Source organism: Chiloscyllium plagiosum, unplaced genomic scaffold, assembly GCF_037043375.1.
Source record: "Chiloscyllium plagiosum isolate Xiang-an unplaced genomic scaffold, Cpla_swu_hap1 HiC_scaffold_6, whole genome shotgun sequence".
NCBI lineage: Eukaryota > Metazoa > Chordata > Chondrichthyes > Orectolobiformes > Hemiscylliidae > Chiloscyllium > Chiloscyllium plagiosum.
Window position 1 is genome coordinate 18,476,576 of NW_028270144.1, and position 21,501 is coordinate 18,498,076.

General features: G+C 41.6%; 1 protein-coding gene across 4 annotated transcripts in view; it reads left to right on the forward strand.

The window, feature by feature from the left end:
• Positions 1–21,501, forward strand: part of nalcn (sodium leak channel, non-selective) — a 296,924-nt gene that overhangs the window by 201,473 nt on the left and 73,950 nt on the right. For all 4 annotated transcript variants that reach the window (XM_087987922.1, XM_043691273.2, XM_043691274.2 and 1 more), the window contains 7 exons: positions 1,388–1,457; positions 4,824–4,915; positions 5,022–5,144; positions 6,666–6,722; positions 7,953–8,073; positions 11,550–11,681; positions 12,541–12,708. In XM_087987922.1, coding sequence (XP_087844048.1) covers positions 1,388–1,457; positions 4,824–4,915; positions 5,022–5,144; positions 6,666–6,722; positions 7,953–8,073; positions 11,550–11,681; positions 12,541–12,708 — 763 coding nt within the window. The remainder of the gene's footprint in view (positions 1–1,387; positions 1,458–4,823; positions 4,916–5,021; positions 5,145–6,665; positions 6,723–7,952; positions 8,074–11,549; positions 11,682–12,540; positions 12,709–21,501) is intronic.

Consider the following 21,501-nt stretch of genomic DNA (forward strand, 5'->3'; position numbering starts at 1 on the left):
TTTACAAGGATGTTGCTGGGACTGGAGGGATAGGGAGTTATAGAGAGAGGCTGGATAAGCTGGGCATTTTTCCCTGGAGCTTCAGAGGCTGAGGAGTAACACTATAGAGGTTTATAAAATCATGAAGGGAATGGATGGGGTAAATATACAAGGTCTTTTCCCCAGGGTAGGGGAGGTCCAAAGCTAGAGGGCATAGGTTAAGATGAGAAGGGAAAGATTTAAAAGGGACCTAAGTGGCAACATTTTCAGGCAGAGGATGGTGCATGTATGGAATGAGCTGCCAGAGGTAGTGGTAGAGGCTGGTACAATTACAGCATTTAAAAGGCATCTGGTTGGGTACATGAATAGGAAGGGTTTAGAGGGATGTAGACCAAGTGCTGGCAAATGGGAGCACATCAAATTGGGATGTCTGGTCAGTACAGACGAGTTGGACTGAAGGGTCTGTTTCCACGCTGTGTGAATGACTTGTCACATCACCTAGAGAGTAGTTTAAAGTCAACCACATCGCTATGGATACAGAATTACATGTTGGCCAGACCAGTTCCCTTTCCTGAAGGACATTATTGAACCAGATGGGGTTTTCTGCCTATCAACAAGCTCATCATTCGATGATGATGTTCAGTTTCAGGTGTTTATTGAATTGAGATTCTACCATCTACCCTGAAGGGATTTGAACCCTGGGTCTCTGGATTCATAGTCCAGCAAAATTACTGCTGGGCCACTGATCTGTAAGTTCCATGTAACGTGCATGCAAAATGTCAATCAGCAAACACAACCAAAATCTACCTCCACTTTCTGGGCATTATCTATTTAGAACCATGAAAACAGGAACGATAGCAAACAATTTAATATGTAACAAATGGATACTGCTGGTGACATTGACACATTTCAGATTAATTTTGGATTGTACCATTTCACATATCTCAATCTTTATTGAGATCGGCACTTATGTTAAAATTGCCTTCTTTTTAAATGTGGTTTCTGTGTAAAAACACATGCCCTCCATAATTACTAAATGTCCCCCATTGTTAATTGTATGATTTAAGGTTAAGTATATAATAGGTGGGGATGACACCTCATTCATTGGATCTTAACATATGCGTGTATAAAGAGGCACCTATTGATGGAGGGCTGTCAAGTTGGGTGTTATACATTTGTAACGTTTCACTTTGTCAATAAATCTGAAACTTAGCAACGACTGACTTTTGATCTCCTTCACAAATTGCTGTCAGAAATTTAACATGCACGAGCTGTTGTAACATCAGGGATCTGCAAATATCTTTGCATTTTTTTCTCATTTTCATGATTTAATCGCTCACTTTAATTCTGGGTGAAGGAAGCTGATCATTTGAATACAGTGCTTTGATTATCGTTCCTCTCATTTCAGGTCCCTCCGACACGGTTCAAGCAGTCAGAGAATCAGCAGAGGGAAATCATTGGAAACACTGACACAAGATGTGAGTGAGAAAATAACCTTGGCGTGTTGCTGGCACTTAACCTCTCCTGCTGCTAGCATGTTTCCATGACTACCAAAGCTATGGCTTGAGTCCAAGACAAGAAAATAAATATTGAGTGTATCAATAACAAGATATTGAATGAGCCAGACTTTACTGTCAAATAACACTGAGGGTAATGAGTCCCATTGTATATTAATGGTAACAAGTGCTTCAGACAAGGACAGAGGCATCGTTGCACACAGAAATCCAAAAGTTCACATCCAAAATGTGCTGATCCACCACTATCTTCACCAAAATGCTATCTTGTTGTCTGCCTCACCAGTGCAATGTATTGAACTGCACAGAGTTCCCATACTGATGTTGTAGAAATGGACTGAATTCGCCAGACAGAGTTGACCCTTATCTATTTAGTTTAAACATCCTTTTAAACAAAGTGATATATATTGATTACATGCGAATAACCTTACTGGCCCTGAAAAATGCCTGTTACAAGTGTGGAATATCATTTTTCAGCTTTTAATCATTGTTGAAGACTTTAAAAATGTAAAACAAATCTTTAAAATTGTATTTTACTTTTCTGTGTTCCCTTTCTCTATTTTCCATTTGCTCCAATCTTTTTTCCCTATTTTTATTTCTTCTTGTACCTGGTATGGCATTGAATTAAGCCAATCTCATTGACACTTTTGTCTCAGACCTTGTCGAGTTAATTTCACAATTCAACAATCTGGTTGAGGAGATTCACACTTGCTTCCCCTGTCTGCACAATTCCCCTCAATGTTGCAATATTGACTCATGCTTTTTGCATTTTGCTGTGCTATAAAAGTTTAAAACCCTAAAACTGCAAAGGCAGATTAAGAGTTAACTCAGGTACTGCAGAAGCTAGATATTCAAGCTAAGGAAAATTTGAAGATCAAGGAACATTCAGGCAACATCAATGGAGAGGTGGAATTTATTGTAGGAAAGTGTGTGAGGTCATACACTTTGGTAGGAAGAATCAAATAGAGGTTATTATTTAAATGGGGAGATAGAATAAAGGAGCGTAGTGCAGAGGTAGCTGGTCACTCTTACGCATGAAACACAAAAGGTAGGCATGCAGATAGAGTAACTCATTAAGAAGGCAAATGGAATTTTGGCCTTCATTGCTCAGAGGTTGTTTAAAAATAGGGAAGTCTTGTTGCAGTTTTGGTAGGCTGAATCCTGGGATGAAGGTGTTGACTAATCAAGAATAGTTAAACAGTTCAGCCTTTTATTCATTCCAGTTTTAAAAATGAGGGAGATCTTATTGAAATTGACGTAACTCTGAGGGGGTTTGCCAAAGTAGATGTTGAGAAGATGTTTCCACTCATGGGGGAAATCTCAAGCTAGATGACTTAGTTACAGAATAAGGGTTGCTCATTTAAAGCTGAGCTGTGAAGGAATCTCTCCTTCCAGAGGGTAGTGAATGTCTGGAATTCTCTGCTGCAGAGAATTTTGGAGGCTAGATCACTGAAAGTACTTAAAGAGGAGTTGGTAGCTATGTGAAGCTGGCCTGCCCAAAGAACTGAGGCCTGGGACAGATCAACTGTGATCTTCTTGATCAGTTGGCCAGCCTTCAGAGGCCAGATGGTCCAATTCCTTATATTCTTATAAAAGAGTCAGATATGACATTTCTTCAGTTCAATATTGCATGAGCTGCTGAGGGTTTTCCACCATTTTCTGTACCTTTATCAAAAGACAGACTCTGTAAGATCCCACTTAAGATCCCAGCAAAATCTGGCCCATTATATTAGATCAATATCTCCTGTATTTAGTTGTGGGTATCACTGCTCTTCCCTGATTACCCTTGAGCTGGTTGTGGTGAGCCATCTTCTTGAATAGAAGTGAGTGGCTTGCTAGGCCATCTCAGAGAGCAGTTCAGAGACAATCATGTCACTGCGGAATGAAGTCTTCATTAGCCCATAAAATATAGGAGCAAACAGGTCATCTGGCCCATCAAATCTGCTCCACCTTTCAAAGCAATCATGTTGATATGTTAATCCCCAACTCCACTTTCCTACATGTTCCCAGTCATCCTTGATTCCCTAATAGTTGAAAATCTATTTATCTCAGCCTTAAATATAATTCACCAAATTCACTAAAGATCTTTGGACAGCATTTTCCAAAAGCACAACCACTACCATCTAGAAGGACAAGAGCAGTAGCTACCGGCTATAAGTTCCTTTCCAAGCTATTCACAATCTTGGCTTGAAAGTGTATTGCCTTTCTTTCAGTGTCACTAGGTCAATCTCTTGGAATTCCCTCCCTAAGGGCATTGTGGGTCTACCTACAGCACATAGACTGCAGCGGTTCAAGAAGGCAGACCACCACCACTTCAAGGGCAACTAAGAACGGACAATAAATACTGCCCCAGTCAACAGTTCCCACATCCCATGAGTGAATATAAAAAAGACCCAGCCTCACTACTCCCCTTTGATCGAGAATTCCACTGATTAGCTACCCTCCAAGAGAATAAATGCCTCCTCATCTCTGTCCTATCTGGAAGACGTCTTCCTCTGAGATTTTGTCCTCTAGTTCTAGACTGTCTGACAGGAAACTATTTCTCGGCATCCACCCTATCAAGCCTCTAAGAGTCTTACATGTTTCTGTAACTTCACCTGTCATTCTTCCAAACTCCAATAAGTACAGGACCAAATAACTCAACCTTGCCTCATAAGAAAATTGCTGTAAATCAGTGATCAAGCTAGTGAACCTTCTGTGGACTGTCTCTCTTGCCAGTATATTTTTTCTTAGATAAGGGTAGAAAAACTACTCACAGTATTCTCGGTGTGGTCTTACTTGTGACCTATGTAGTTTTAGCAAGCTCTCCCCATTTTTATATTCTATTTCCTTTGAAATAAAAGCCAACATATCTTTGGCCTTCCTAATTACTTGCTGAACTTATACACCAGCATTTCGTGATTTCTACATGAAGTCTCCCAGATCGTTCTGTGTTACAGCTTTCTGCAGTCTTTCTCCATTTAAGTAATATTCAGCTTCTCTACACATCCTGCCAAAGTACATAATCTCACATTTCCCTAATTGTATTTCATCTGCCATGCCTTTGCCATTTGTTTAGTCTGTTTATATCTCTGTGTAAAATTTTTGTATCATCTGTGAATTTAAAGTCACTTTTTGCAATGGTGAAATTTTTGTACAGGTTATTAGTCCAAGTCTCTTGCTAATTAATTTTAGGCCCTATGCCTGTGGATCTACAATTGTAAGTTAATATCCACAATGTAAATTCTGTTTCCAGTTACTCTCAGAAACCTGGTTTCTTATGTGGTGGACCGTTGTTAATATGTTTCTCCCAATACACACAAAAAAAAATTTTTGTTTAACCTTATCTAGCATTCCAGCACAGTACGCTATCGAAATGCTCAAAGGGAAGACAGTGAAATAAAGATGATTCAGGAAAAAAAGGAACAAGCTGAAATGAAACGGTAACTTTGCTGCTGTCCCCAAACATTTTCAATTCTGTTTTATCTTTTGAGAAGCATTTTTACAACATCTTAATTTAAAAATTTCCCATCCCACTTCTCTCTTCAGCAAGGTTCAAGAAGAGGAGTTACGTGAAAATCATCCTTATTTTGACAAGCCTCTCTTTATAGTTGGCCGCGAGCACAAATTTAGAACGTTCTGCCGCCTGGTCGTGAGGGCTCGATTCAATGCGTAAGTCTCTCTCTACAGATGAAAACATTTTCTACTCCACTTAGGTTCCTGAATCCAGAATCTGCTTCAGAAATTGGTAAGTTCAGTGGTGCTTAATACATAAACAAAGCCAGCAACTTGCACCACGAAAAGATATGCTGAATGGGAATCATTACAAGTTGCTGAACGATTTCTACACACTGTCAGCCGCACACAAAACAGTGGCTCATTCTCATCCTCTCCCATGAGCTCCAGGAAATTTCTGTATTTGTACATGAATTACACAGTAAACACTCCACAAAGTTAGGATGAGTACTTATTTCTCCCCCTCTCTACAGAAGTTCCCTCTTTCTTTTCTGCTTTTCCATCTCTGTCCACCCCTCATTTACTCTAATTCACCCAATATCACTGCATGACCTTCTTCTGTTCCTTTCTAATTCCTTTAATCCCAGTTGGTTAAAGAGATAGACCATCATTCACCAAAGCCCCATTTCCCTCCCTGCACTGTTTCCCTCCTAATAAGTTACAGGGCAAAGGAAAATGGTCTAAAGAGTGCAGGAAAGAAAGCCAATTCCTTGGAGTTCACAGCAATATACCCAGCAATTTCTGGACTGAAGTATTATTTTGTCTCGTAATTTTATGGGGCTATTATAGTCATACTGCATGAAACAGACTCTTCGGTCCAACCAGTCCATGCTGAACATAATCCCAAACTAAACTAGTCCCATCTGCCTGCTCTTGGCCCGTATCCCTCCAAACCTTTCCTATTCATGTCCTTACTTAAGTGCCTTTTAAACATTGTAACTATGCCCATCCACCATTTCCTCAGGAAGTGCATTCCACACATGAACCCACCCTTGCCCACCCTCTATGTAAAAAATTTGCCCCTCATGTCTTTTTTAAATCTTTTTCCTCTCACCTTAAAAATTTCCCTCGTTTTTAAATCCCGAACAATAGAGGGAAATAAACAACAATCCTATCATTAACCCTACTATACCACTTATGATTTTATAAACCTGTATAAGATCACATCTCAACCTCCTACACTCCAGTGAAAAACAATCCCACCATATCCAGCCTTTCTATAACTCAAACCTTCCATACCTGGCAACATCCTGGTAAATCTCTTCTGAACCCTCTTAAGCTTAATAATAAAAAGGCTATCCACAAGTGGCTGAAAAATTGACCAGAAACTTTCAAGCAGATTACAAAGTACTGTCAGTGGGTAAAACAGCTCGGACTTAAACGAAGGGGACAGACTTGTTTGTTTCTGCTGCTGGCTTTAAGGCTTATTGTTCTGTCTCTTGTATGTTAGAAGGGAATTTGTTTTTGAGAGTGCCTTTGACATCTCACAGTCTCCTAAAATGTTTCAAAGGAGCTTAGTCAGTTAAAAAGGACAAGGAGAGTTTGGAGGGTTGTAGAAGTGGGTGATATTATGAAGTTAAAGGAAGGTGAAGCTTTGGAGGGATTTGAAAATAAAGGTGAGAAGTTTAAAATCAGATCATCGATCTCACATGTTACAACACGGTTCTCATCTTACAGATCCAAGACTGATCCAATTACAGGAGCAGTAAAAAATACCAAGTATCATCAATTGTAGTAAGTTTCATCTTCTGTTCACCTTCTTATTTAATGTGAGCAGTGGTTGCATGTAAATCATGTCAAACTGTGATAATAATTTTCTTTAGGGATGGGCACTGCTGGGAAGGCCAGGTTTGGTGCCCATCTCTAATTGATCCTTGAACTGAGTGGTTTTCTAGGCCATTTAAGGAGGAGTCAAGAGTCGAACATCTTACTTTGAGTCTGGCATCACATGTAGGCCAGATCAGGTGAGGACAGCAGATTTCCCCACCTTAAGGATGTTAGTGAACCAGATAAGTTTTCACAATAATCGTTGGTAATTGCCATGGTCACCGTTACTGAGGCCAGCTTTATATTCTAGGTTTTTAAATGAAATTTAAATTCCAGTAGTTGTCATGGTGGGAGTTAAACCCATACCTCCAGAATGTTGACTTGGCCCTCTGCATGACAGGTCCACTGTATTTACTACCATGCCAATGTCTCTCAATAATGTATTATGTAATGAGATGGTGTGAAACCTAAATCAGAATCTATGAAAGTCAACTGGAAATTTTCAGGAGGCCTTCACACTGGGCTAAGCTTGGAGATGAGGAATGTCCGTTCTCCAAAACCACATTCCCACACCATGTCTGGGAATGGGGAGTGTAGTGTTGGAAAAGCACAGCCCTTCATTCCTGATGAAGGGCTTATGCCCGAAATGTCGATTCTCCTGCTTCTCGAATGCTGCCTGACCTTCTGTGCTTTTTCAGCATGACACTCTCGACTCTGATCTCCAGCATCTGCAGTCCTCACTTTCTCCTGGGAATAGGATTATTTCCACAACTCCGCAAAATTCCCAGCACAGCAAAAGTACAACACTGGCTCTACACGACCTAATCCCTATCCCAAGAAAGTCAGAGTGTGTGCTGTTACACTGAAATGGTTAAAGAAAATATATCCTCAAATGTTGCAGCAGTGAGTCAGGTCATTCAGCCTTTGTTACAATGAAATAGCTATCAAATTGGACCACTCCTCTGTTCATCCACATAACCCAACAATATTCCCTTTTAGAATATGCCTTCAGAACTTGCCTTCTCAGTCCTTTAGGCAGCACATTCCAGCTAGTTTCTAACTGTAATATAACCATCGTCTCTGCATCTCCTCTCTGTGTGTTTTGTCAATTATCTTCAATCTGTCCCCTCTGGTTAATAATGCAATGACTTGATTATGTTCTTCACAGAATAATTGTTTTATTCTCCCGTCTGCTAGTGATTTACTTGGATTGGTCACGTATCTCGACTGGGTGATGATTGTCGTTACAATCTGCTCATGTATATCCATGATGTTTGAAACGCCTTTTACAACAGTTATGCACACACCTACTTTGCAGGTACCAATACATCAGAAGTGTGTCCGCATTTAAATTAGTCAATATCCTACTGTCACCATGTGTAATGGAAACAATTTAGTGTCTTATTTAAACTTGAGTGTTCCATTTCCACCCATCCATTCTTCAGTTTCTTGCCATGGTTGAATGGAATGATCATGCTAACAGCACCACTTGTGCGTCAGTGGGTGACACTGTCCCCTCTGAGTCAGCTTTTGTGAGTTCGGGCCCAATTCCGAGACAAATCCAAACTGCTACTGCCAGGGTGTAATCGAAGGAGTGCTGCAGTCCCTGAGGTGCTGCCGTTTGGTTGAGATGTTAAAATGAGGCCCTTTCTACTCTCTCAAATGAACAGAAAGATCCTGTGGTAATATTTTTAAGAAGAATCGGGAATTCTCCATTTCCTTCAATCAGCTTCAAAACATATCGTCTGGTCATTGTTGTTTGTGGAAGCTTACTGTGCACAAATTGGCCATCGAATTTCCTACATCTAAACAGTCACTGTACTTCAAAGAATTTTTTTGCACGCAATGCACTCTGGAATGTTTTGAGGTTGTGAGAAGTTACCAAACACCAGTACATACCAAATATTTATTAAATATCAACTGCTTCATCAATGGCAATCCTTTTATAAGGTCAGAAGTGAGGATATCAAATCATAGAATTGTAGAATCCCTAGAGTGCAGAAAGAGGCCATTCAGTCCATCGGATCTGCCCAACCTTTCAAAGAGCATCCCAATCACACCCCTACCGCTGTGAAATCCTTTCACTTTCACCTGAGTTTTTGGTCACCTCAACTGGTAGTTTCTTCTGTGGGTCAGTCAAACTTTTGGTACATTAGAGCTGCTATAAAAATGCATATAGTATATACAATGTATAAGATATATTATTGTTGCTTAGCTGCCTTGACACGGATCTCATGTTATTTTCTATTAAACTATAATGAATTTTGTTATTTCTCACGTCAGAATTCCTTCCTCAGTGGGCCCTACTGGAGAGCCTTCCAGCTTTTTGAGCTTGAGCCTTAAATCCGATCATTGTAAGGTTGAAATTAAGACTGTGCTATGCCTTGTTTACCAGTTTGACCTAACCATTTAATTGTGAATTATTCATCAATTCCTGTACAAACCGTAAAATGAAAATGAGAATAATCCTATTTGTGACACATTTTTGTTTCTATTTGTGTTTATAGTTTCCTGAGGCAATTCATTCAGAAAATTTGAAGGGTTGTAGATCTCGCTGCAATTCATTTAACAAATAAAAAGTGCAACGAAATGTGGAACAACCAGAACTTACACTTTCCTTTATTAGGTTAAACTGCTTCAACCGAGAAATAATGTTTCCTGTTCCTAAAGACAGTGGACGTGAGGGTTAATGGGGGACAGGCAGGACTTGAGACCACAACCAGGTCAGCTATAAACCCATTGAGTGACATACCACAGGCTTGAAGGGCCAAATGCCTACTTTCTCCATCTACAAAGGCTGTCAGATACATTTGAATATTTCTGGCACTTCTTGTTTTTTATTTCAGCTTTCCAGTGGTAGTTTGCTTTTATCAATATAGTCCAATTCTTGATGAGTTTAGCTTGCTTAGACCATCAAATAAATTGTGAAACATATGCAACCATATACACAGCTACTTTCAAATTCACAGGACAACCCCAAGTGTTTCACGAGCAATAACAACAACAACTTGCCCTTGGAGGGCACACTCACACAGTCAAATGTCGAAAGGCATTTCACAGGAAATTACAAAGCACAATGTGACCCTGAGCCATGTAAAGAGGTGTTACGGCTGATGATCAAATACTTGGAAAGAGAGAACAGGAGAAAGACAAGAGAGAGAGAAAGGAAACAAAAAAGGGAAAGAGACTGAGAGAAAGAACTGGAGGGACAGAGACTTATTTATGAGAGAATTGCAAAATCAAAGGCTGAGGCAGCTGAAGGCATAATCACCAATTGTGTAGCCCTGGAAACTGGCAATATACTAGAGCCCAGAGTACGAGAAGTGCAGCAATCTTGGATCGTCATGGGGCGCAAGAACCCTTCCAGACCTCAGAGCGATTCCAATTGATACTTTGTTTATACAATAAAGGTGACACCTTGCTTAATATTGTGTAGGACGTGGCAGGAGAAGTAGGCTGAGATTGTGGAAGGAATTGCCGCACTTCTAAAAAGAATGTTACTGAAATGCATTGTAGGTCACGTTTGCACTGCTACTTTGTTCATGCAGTGGGAGAAACTATTTATTGACAAGCCAGCACATGGGACATGTGAGATTCAACTGGAAACAGCTTGCTGTTTGTTTTGTGGATGCCAAATGCCATAAACTTGACAACTTTTTGATTTGCTGCTGCACAGCTGACCAGCAGTTGGGTGATCTTTTTCTCTCACTCTTGCTCACTCTCTTGCTCCCTCTCTCATTCTTTCTCTTACTCTCTCTGTCTCCCCTGCACCAGTTGCTCCCATGAAGAAGTGAAATAACCCAAAGAAAATGTCAGAGAACTAAAGCACCTGGAAACAAAGGGAATCTCTCTATTGAAGCCTGAGGATTGGTGCCATTGAATTGTTTCCCCAATGTGTTTTTTCCCATTCCAACCATAACACCAATTTTGTTTTTGGTCTGTCCATGTCTGCCTGTACTTGTTTATGTTGAGAGCTTTGGGAAGAGGGTTAGAATTTCAATTCAAAGTTATATGTCAGCAGTTCATAGTGGTTTACCTGTGGTGAGGATGTATTTAGTTGTAACAACTTATCAGTATTGTTAAGTACAGAAACTTGGTGTTTGTTTTCTGTTAACTAGAATCTATCAAACATGTTAAATTGGGAGGCTCTGCATTCTCGGATAAAAGTTTTTAAATGTTGTGATAACTTGGGAAACAGAGCTTGATTTCCAGCACGCTTCCCTGGTGAGGTGTGACAAATCGCACTGTACCTTAACCATCTGTTCTGACTGGCCACTTCAATTTTGTTTTTCATTACCTCATCATAAAACTGTACTAATAATTATTGCTTCCTGTTCTAAAACACACAAGATACAAATTTTAGTTGCAGCTGAAAGATTTCCCTGGGTTGTTTACAATTTGTAAGTTTGTTTCGGTGTCAAGTTGTGCATCACCAAATCCTACAGCACAAGAGGAGGCCAGTAAAGCCCATCATACCTTATAACAGCTTTATGATACAGCTATCCACTTAGTCCCACTTCACTTACCCTGTAAATGTTCTCATTTTCCAGTATGTATTCAATTCTCCATTTGAAAGTTACTATTGAATCTGCTTCCACCACCCTTTCAGGCAATGCACCCCAGTCCATAACAATTACCTGCATAAAAAACATTTTCTCAACCCATCCACCCCCACTAAGCCTCAGATATTTGCCAATTATCTTATGTTAATGATTAGGAACCATTGTTATTTGAAGTGTTATTTGCATTTCATCTTGTGTACCTATATATTCACTAATGTGTGTTGTGTACCAGATAGCTGAGTACGCCTTTGTAATTTTCATGAGCATTGAGCTGAATCTAAAGATCTTGGCAGACGGCCTATTCTTCACACCTACTGCTGTCATAAGGGATTTCGGAGGAGTGATGGACATCTTTATTTACCTTGTAAGCTTTTCAGTTTCTGTTATCATCCATTACAAGCAACGTTTCAAATGCCATCTATTGAGACCACAAAGAATCAAGTAGCACACAATGAACAAACTCAGTTCTGATAAAAGTTAACTGAATAGAAATAAAGGACAAATGAAAGATCTGAGCAGACTCAGAGTTCTGTGAGCAGTTCTGTTCTCCATGTTACAAAATAATGTAGAGGTACTTGAAAAGATACAAAAATGAATTACAAAGATGAGTGGTTGTAACAATGAGCAAGACTATGTAAAGGGCACTTTTCTTTCGAATCTCTCGTGATGACCTGATACAGGTCTTTGAAATTACAAAAGGAAACAGAGATAAAATGTTTCCACTGAGGCTAGAAATCTGAATTCGGGGTCATAAATATAAAATAGGGAATTCATTGGAAAGTTCTCTACCCAGGGAATGGTATGAATATGGAACTCCCTATAGCAGTGAAATTGCAGCAAATTGTGCAGATGTAATTCAGGAGAAGTTAGATAAATACACGAGGGAGAGGGGAATAGAGGGATAGGTTTATTGGGGGAGACAGAGTAGGGTGAGCGATGACTCATGTGGAATATAAATGCCAACATGGACTGGATTGGGCTGAATGGCCTGTTACTGTCCTAGACATTCAATCTGTCTGTTTCTGTAAGAAATAACTTTTGTGTCGTTGGGGTGGTTTCTTCATGTTGTGAGTGTGCTTGTGAGTTCCCATCACCGTTGCTGCAGAATTGGTTTCAGGATTCAGTATTCCACAGCTGTTGGACATGGGAATTTTATGTTTGTGCTTTGCTGTGAAGAATGGTGTCTTGTTTTAATGCAACCTCTCCCTTGCCTTTTTTTCAAGCAAAGTTTGATCTTTCTGTGGTGGATGCCACATAATGTTCCTGCCAAATCTGGAGCACAGCTCCTGATGATGCTTCGGTGCCTGAGACCACTCCGTATATTTAAATTAGTCCCACAGATGAGGAAAGTTCTCCGGGAATTATTCAGTGGTTTCAAAGAGATATTTCTGGTAAGTAGCCAAACGTTTTTGGATCTTGTGCTGTAATAGGGTTGTACCATGGGAACAGGAAGAGGCCATTCAGCCCCTTAAGCTCATTCTATCTGATTCTGTCAGACTGTGGATAATCTACACCTTAACTCCATCAACCTACCTTGATTCCCTAAACCTTAGTCCTCTTACCCAACAAAAATCTAACCAGCTCAGTCGTGAAATCTTCAATTCACCCCAGTCTCCACAAGTTTGGGGGAGAGAATCTATGTGAAGAAGTGTGTACTGACCTCATGTGATGGGCTTTGTAAATAGTGATCATCTTTGGAAAGAGATACAGATTTTTGAATGACCAACGCAATGAAATCTCGTGACAAAATTTCAAAATTTATGACTTTTACAAAAACAAACCAAAATCAACACTGACTAACATGTCTTAGTTGCCAGCTCATATATTAACCAACAGAATAGGAATTTCCCAGGAATTCCTTAGCACAACTGCAAACCCAGGTCACGTTTATACATTATGGCACATATCAACAGATACATAACGAAAAGTCACAAAAGTTTCACAGCAATTCAACATGATCTTTTTGTTTGGCTGTCAAGACATATCTTCCAGTGTCCTTTTTAAATAAAATCTCCCCTTCATTCAATCTTCTGAGAATGCCTGAATGGATTTCCAGCGGCAAGGCAACCAGCTGTAACTCCTTAGCTTTCAACTCTCCACAGCAAGCTCCATGCCTTTGAACAGGGAGTTTATCAACATTCAACATTCAACATGGAGTCATACAGCATGGAAACAGACCCTTCGGTCCAACCAAGTCCACACCAATCATAATCCCAAACTAAACTAGTCCCACCTGCCTGCACTTGGCCCATATCCCTCTAGGCTTTCTTATTCATGGACTTATTCAAATATCTTTTAAACACTGTAACTGTACCTTGGTGATGTACCCAAAAGCAGTCCTTTTCTTCTGTTTGACATTGTAGCACTTGCTGTAGGTCATCCTGTCCAAGACCCTTGGTCTGAGAGGCAGCAATCTGCAAAAAGAGCTGTTTTAACCTTTAGATCCAAGCATTAGGGCTCACTACTTGATAGGATTTGAACTGGCTCCTCTATTCCCATGGTAACCTGGATATTTGGGTCAGCAAGCAGAGTTCAGTCAAACTTTGGATTACCGCCTGTTCTGTTATATCACGGTCTGAGGCTACCAATCATGGAGACAGTTTATGATTGAGACATAGTGCTGCCATTGTTCTTTCTTTTGACTAATTTTAAATGAGCAATAATGGTTAGACACCTCTCAAGTAACAAAAAACGTAGAGCTCAATGGAAACTTACAACAGAAACTTATCAAAATTATATTTTGTTACTGGGGTGATGATTCACTTCCTTCATGTGCTGAGTCTACAGGACTAGCTCATTATCAGTGGTAGAAGCTGGAACACTAGAAGATCCTAGTCCAATTATTGGTATTGGAGGAGAGCGTGGAGTAACAGACATGTGGTAAAAGGGAGGTTTATTTATTCTCTCATTAATTCTGGAAAAAGCTTGTCATGGTCCATTTATGGTGAATTTAGGACCGAGTTACTACAATAGGCCCCTGAGCAGCTGTGCTTTTGGGCATAATTTTATGGGGTGGGGGATGGGGGGGGAGCTGTGTTGCTCACCTCCCCGTTCTGCCCTTCCTGGAAAGAAAGCCAGCAGGATGCCGATACACCGAACAGAAGCCTGTTCCGCATCCAACCTTACTGCGAGCAGATGAACTGATGGAGAATAGGGCATTCAACCCTCACTGAGAGGGAGCATCCATTCTCTGGACCCATTGACCAACCTGATTGGCTGGCAGTAATCCTGGTAGTGCCAAGAGCTCAGTAATGGGCACTGCCCAACGAGTAAGGAGGAATGCAAAAAAGGCTCAATAGATCCAGGAATTTAGTCAGTCAGGGACTTTGGGCAGGGAGGGATCTGCAGGGTGGGATTTGGAGAGCAGCTGGGTAAAGGAAGAAATCGCAGATACTAGTTTTGACTGCCTGGCTCCAACAATCACCCACCATCAACCCAAGGATAGTAACTACCCTTCCATCTTGCCCTTTTTAAACTTTCTTTTAAATTCTTGGGCTGCCCACTTCCACCTGTGTGCCCACTCCAACTATATTATGGCATGGGCATCATATTATCGGGTACAATAGGCTTGGTAACAAGCACATTGGCCTTGATTGTTCATAAAAATGTCAACGTTGGCACCCAGCCAACCACCTACCACCTCATGGAGGTGAGTTGGAAAGGTGGTGGGCTGGGACGTTGTCCTATTTTACAACCTCCTCCCCTGAAACACAACTGGATGGGCAAACAAAATCCAAGCAAGTGATGCTTACGAAATGCCACAATCAAACATCCAAGACAAGAAACCTCAAGGAGTTGCCTGCCTGTTTTATTTCTTTGCAAACAATGAGAAGAGTTATATGTCAGAATCCCAACATATAGAATGGTACCTGTGATATGATCCCATTGAGAGATGTGAAACTCTGAGTGGGCTTGATGGAGTAGATACAGAAATATTGTTCCTCCTGACTGGAGCATCTAGAACTAGGGAACTCAAGAATCTCAGTCACAGCTCAACACAGGGTGAAAGGTGGCCATTTAAGAGTGAGATAAAGAGACCTTGCTTCATTCAGAGGAATTCTCTAACCCAGAGAGCTGTGAATGCTTATTCATTCAATGTTTTCAAGACTGGCAGGTGACTGAGATGTCAGTGGGGGAGCGCTTTTGGGCCAGCGACCATAATTCTATTTGTTTTAAAATAGTGATGGAAAAGGATAGACCAGATCTAAAAGTTGAAGTTCTAAATTGGAGAAAGGCCAATTTTGACGGTATTAGGCAAGAACTTTCGAAAGCTGATTGGGGGCAGATGTTTGCAGGTAAAGGGACGGCTGGAAAATGAGAAGCCTTCAGAAATGAGATAACAAGAATTCAGACAAAGTATATTCCTGTCAGGGTGAAAGGGAAGGCTGGTAGGCATAGGGAATGCTAGATGACTAAAGAAATTGAGGGTTTAGTTAAGAAAAAGAAGGAAGCATATGTCAGGTATAGACAGGATAGATCGAGTGAATCCTTAGAAGAGTATAAAGAAAGTAGGAGTATACTTAAAAGGGAAATTAGGAGGGCAAAACGGGGACATGAGATAGTGTTGGCAAACAGATTTAAGGAGAATCCAAAGGGTTTTTACAAATATATTAAGGACAAAAGGGTAACTAGGGAGAGAATAAGGCCCCTCAAAAATCGGCAATGCGGCCTTTGTGTGGAGCCACAAAAAATGGGGGAGATACTAAATGAATATTTTCCATCAGTATATACTGTGGAAAAGGATATGGAAGATATAGACTGTAGGGAAATAGATGGTGACATCTTGCAAAATGTCCAGATTACAGAGGAGGAAGTGCTGGATGTCTTGAAACGGTTAAAGGTGGATAAATCCCCAGAACCTGATCTGGTGTACCCGAGAACTCTGTGGGAAGCTAGAGAAGTGATTGATGGGCCTCTTGCTGAGATATTTGTATCATCGATAGTCACAGGTGAGGTGCCGAAAGACTGGAGTTTGGCAAATGTGGTGCCACTGTTTAAGAAGGGCGGTAAAGACAAGCCAGGGAACTATAGACCGGTGAGCCTGACCTCGGTGGTGGGCAAGTTGTTGGAGAGAATCCTGAGGGACAGGATGTACATGTATTTGGAAAAGCAAGGACTGATTAGGGATAGTCAACATGGCTTTGTGCGTGGGAAATCATGTCTCACAAACTTGATTGAGTTTTTTGAAGAAGTAACAAAGAAAATTGATAAGGGTAGAGCAGTAGATGTGACCTATATGGACTTCAGTAAGGCATTTGATAAGGTTCCCCATGGGAGACTGATTAGCAAGGTTAGATCTCATGGAATACAGGGAGAACTAGCCATTTGGATACAGAACTGGCTCAAAGTAGAAGACAGAGGGAGGTGGTGGAGGGTTGTTTTTCAGGCTGGAGGCCTGTGACCAGTGGAGTGTCACAAGGATCGGTGCTGGGCCTTCTACTTTTTGTCATTTACATAAATGATTTGGATGTGAGCATAAGAGGTTTAGTTAGTAGGTTTGCAGATGACACCAAAATTGGAGGTGTAGTGGACAGCGAAGAGGGTTACCTCAGATTACAACAGGATCTGGACCAGACGGGTCAATGGGCTGAGAAGTGGCAGATGGAGTTTAATTCAGATAAATGCGAGGTGCTGCATTTTGCGAAAGCAAATCTTAGCAGGACTTATACACTTAATGGTAAGGTCCTCGGGTGTGTTGCTGAACAAAGAGACCTTGGAGTGCAGGTTCGTAGTTCCTTGAAAGTGGAGTGGCAGGTAGATAGGATAGTGAAGAAGGCGTTTAGTATGCTTTCCTTTATTGGTCAGCGTATTGAGTACAGGAGTTGGGAGGTCATGTTGCGGCTGTACAGGACATTGGTTAAGCCATTGTTGGAATATTGCGTGCAATTCTGGTCTCCTTCCTATTGGAAAGATGTTGTGAAACTTGAAAAGGTTCAGAAAAGATTTACAAGGATGTTGCCAGGGTTGGAGGATCTGAGCTACAGGGAGAGGCTGAACAGGTTGGGGCTGTTTTCCCTGGAGCATCGGAGGCTGAGAGGTGACCTTATAGAGGTTTACAAAGTTATGAGGGACATGGATAGGATAAATAGACAAAGTCTTTTCCCTGGTGTCGGGGCGGCCAGAACTAGAGGGCATAGGTTTAGGGTGAGAGGGGAAAGATATAAAAGAGACCTAAGGGGCAACTTTTTACGCAGAGGGTGATACGTGTATGGAATGAGCTGCCAGAGGAAGTGGTGGAGGCTGGTACAATTGCAACATTTAAGAGGCATTTGGATGGATATATGAATAGGAAGGGTTTTGAGGGATATGGGCCGGGTGCTGGCAGGTGGGACTAGATTGGGTTGGACCGAAGGGTCTGTTTCTATGCTGTACATCTCTATGACTGTATGACTGAGATCAACATACCTCTGGGCACCAAGAGAATCGCGGAATATGGGGAATATGCAGGGAAGTGGAATTTATATCGAAGATTAGCTGTTATCTCATTGAATGAGGGGGCAGACTGGAAGGGCCAAATGCTCTACTCTTACCCCTATCTGATATGTTTTTGCTGCACAGAATGAGGCCATTGGCTCCATTGTGCAAGCGCTTTTCCATTCAGTGAGTCCCACATCCTCCCTCCTCTTTCTCCCAGACCTGCAAATCTTTTCAAGTGGGATCTTTGAAATGTTGAAAGGTTTAGTTAGAGTAGATACAGACAGAATGTTTCGTATTCTGGAGAAAACATAACTAAAGTCTCTGAATATAAGACCGTCACCAAGAAATCCAACAGAAAGTTCAGAAGAATGCTTTTGAATGTTTGAGTGGTAAGAATGTGAAACTAGCTCACTCCCACAGGGTATGGTCGAAGTGAATGTTGTAGATGCATTTAAGGGGAACTATGAGCAGGATGGAAATGGAGGATTTTATGTTTGATTTAACTGAGACGTGATGATAGATTTAGATTTGGCTTTTATTGTCACATGTACTCAAGTACAGAAGTACAGTGGTGCTGGAAGAGCACAGCAATTCAGGCAGCATCCAAAGACAGGCAAAATCGACGTTTCGGGCAAAAGCCCTTCATCAGGAATAAAGGCAGAGAGCCTGAAGCGTGGAGAGATAAGCTAGAGGAGGGTGGGGGTGGGGAGAGAGTGGCATAGAGTACAATAGGTCAGTGGGGAAGGAGATGAAGGTGATAGGTCAGGGAGGAGAGGGTGGAGTGGATAGGTGGAAAAGGAGCTGGGCAGGTCGGACAAGTCCGGACAGGTCAGGGGATCGAGTTGCTGGAGGTTAGAAGCTAGGATGAGGTGGGGGAAGGGGAAATGAGGAAACTGTTGAAATCCACATTGATGCCCTGGGGTTGAAGTGTTCCAAGGCGGAAGATGAGGCGTTCGCATAAACCAAATCATCCGCCGACATTTCTGCCACCTCCAAACAGACCCCACCACCAAGGATATATTTCCCTCCCCACCCCTCTCCGCCTTCCGCAAAGACCGTTCCCTCCGTGACTACCTGGTCAGGTCCACGCCCCCCTACGACCCACCCTCCCATCCTGGCACTTTCCCCTGCCACCGCAGGAACTGTAAAACCTGCGCCCACACCTCCTCCCTCACCTCTATCCAAGGCCCCAAAGGAGCTTTCCACATCCATCAAAGTTTTACCTGCACATCCACTAATATCATCTATTGTATCCGTTGCTCCCGATGCGGTCTCCTCTACATTGGGGAGACTGGGTGCCTCCTAGCAGAGCGCTTTAGGGAACATCTCCGAGACACCCGCACCAATCAACCAAATCGCCCAGTGGCTCAACATTTCAACTCCCCCTCCCACTCTGCCGAGGATATGGAGGTGCTGGGCCTCCTCCACCGCCGCTCCCTCACCACCAGACGCCTGGAGGAAGAACGCCTCATCTGCCTTTATTCCTGATTGTGAGAAACAAAAGCTCACTCACTTTAATAATTTCAGTCCGAGACAAATATCTGAATCCGCCATTTATTTTTACATCTATAGATGGGTGCCCTGTCTCAACACCAGGTAAGGTAATGAGAAAATGCACACTAAATCCAACAAACTCTCGAAATTTATACAGTTTGAATCCCCATATTTTTCCTTATTCCATTGTCTGTTCCCTGCTTCGCTTACGTCACTCATTTCCTTAAGACTGATCCCACAACTTCTGTTTATCCTGTTTTGTCCGTGACAAACTCTTATCTCTGACTCCCATAAGGGTGTTTGACGTCAGTCTATTATAGATTATTGATTAGGCATATCTTTTCTTCTATCAGCATCTATTTCCATCCAGAGGCCACTTTGACCTCTTTAATTAGGGTTTGTTCCTGTGTCTCCGAGTAAGGGGGAAACAGATGCTTTCCTGTTTGCCCATATATCCACCATTGTTCTGTATTCATGTCTCATGCTCACATATCCTTTCTTTTTGCTGAATATGTATTTTCTCATTCCTATTCTGTATCAGAATTTATACTTGCAGAAATAACATTAATTCATTTATATCCCACAATTTCCCCTTTTTCTTTTCATTACTATCTGTTATCTTCTGCATTTTTGTCTCTTTTTTTTTTTTAAACATTGTTCCCAAAATTCGCAAGCATCATTTCAGAGATTTCATCCAACTTAGTCTCACTCACTTCCTTATTATTTAGTTGATAAAGTTCCTCTGTCAAATGTCCCCTCAAGGGCATTCGTTTCATCAAGGCTGTTTCAATCAGCCTCTGGGTGAGCCCTCGTATACAGGGTATGACACAACAGCCAATGGCCACCAATACCCCGACTACTATTATCAGGGAAGTAAGGATAAAAACCACCACCCCCTTTCTCTGCTAAAATCATATCAAGGGCTATTGTGTTTTCCCATGCCATCCTACTTGTCGCATCAAGCTGTTCTGATATTCCTTTAACCGCCTCTCTTGTATAATTTTATAAATCGCTGTTGATTATAAAAAATGTAATTTATCCAGTCTACATTTTTATTAATCGTTACCCACCAAAAGAGAGCTGACTCAAAGCCTGCTGCAATCTGGTTACGAGCTTTGAATTCAGGCACTCCCCTAGGGACTCCTACCGAATCAAGATAAATCCTGTCATCAAAAGAATTATCTAACAGTAATCTCTTACCCCTTCCCTTTTTCCCTACTATCTTTTCCTTCTCAAATGCCAGGGTAAATGGAATTGCCAATTGTACAATTGCGCATATCCCTCTCCAATCCGGAGGTAGGGTGGGTCTCAATATTTTTCCTCCACAGTACCACCACAGATCCGCTCGGGGAACCTTTAATGCTGAGTAGTTCCCTCCCTTCTCCGTTTCGGTAACATTCTTAATCTCTGTACATAATTTCAGCTCCCCCAAATGTCTCGACCAACTCGTACCTCGCCTGTGCACACATGACGTGTGATTTCCAACTGCGGCGGAAAATGTGGGGGGAACTTTTGCATCTTTCTCCTCCAAGGGAGGGAACATCAGAGATAGGGAGGTACAATTCCTATCATTCCATGCAGTCTCATCCTGATACAGGGCTATCATACATTTCATGCCCTTCCTGTCTCGCTTCCACCCAAGCGGAAAGGGAACCACCTGGGCCACTGACCTACCGGAGGCACATGCATAGCAATTGCTTTTGTTCAGACTTTTTACAGTATACTTTACCCATTCAACCCAGGCATTTGCATCCCCGTACCCAGTCTCTATCTCGATGGTCTGTTTCAAATCCTTTACCTCTATAATTTTTACTACTGTAGGATCATTGGGAGGAGTGAAAGGTTGTATCTCATTACCCAGTAATTCTACCCATTTTCCCTGTCCTATGCTAATTCGAAAACAACAGCCCACAAACTCCTTCCCATTTGCTTTCATTTCAATCCCAAATGTTTCATTTAATTGTACCTCATAAGTGCCACCTCCCAAAACCGCTCCGTGCCATGTGGTTTTTCTTATCGTTAAATATATGGGGCTACACTTTTTATCGGGACAATCGCGTGCTGGTCGGAAGGGGGCCCGGTGTATTGTGACAAGACCATTATACCAGGTACCATCCCCGAGGCCATCCCCATAGGACTTAAGATGTATCTCTGAGTTGCGGTATTGTCTCTGATTAGCTACATTCCCACAATTTACTAAGCTACATATATCAGTGTCTATTCCTCAGGAACCATTAATAATACATATGAAAATGATATGTGACAAAATCCTA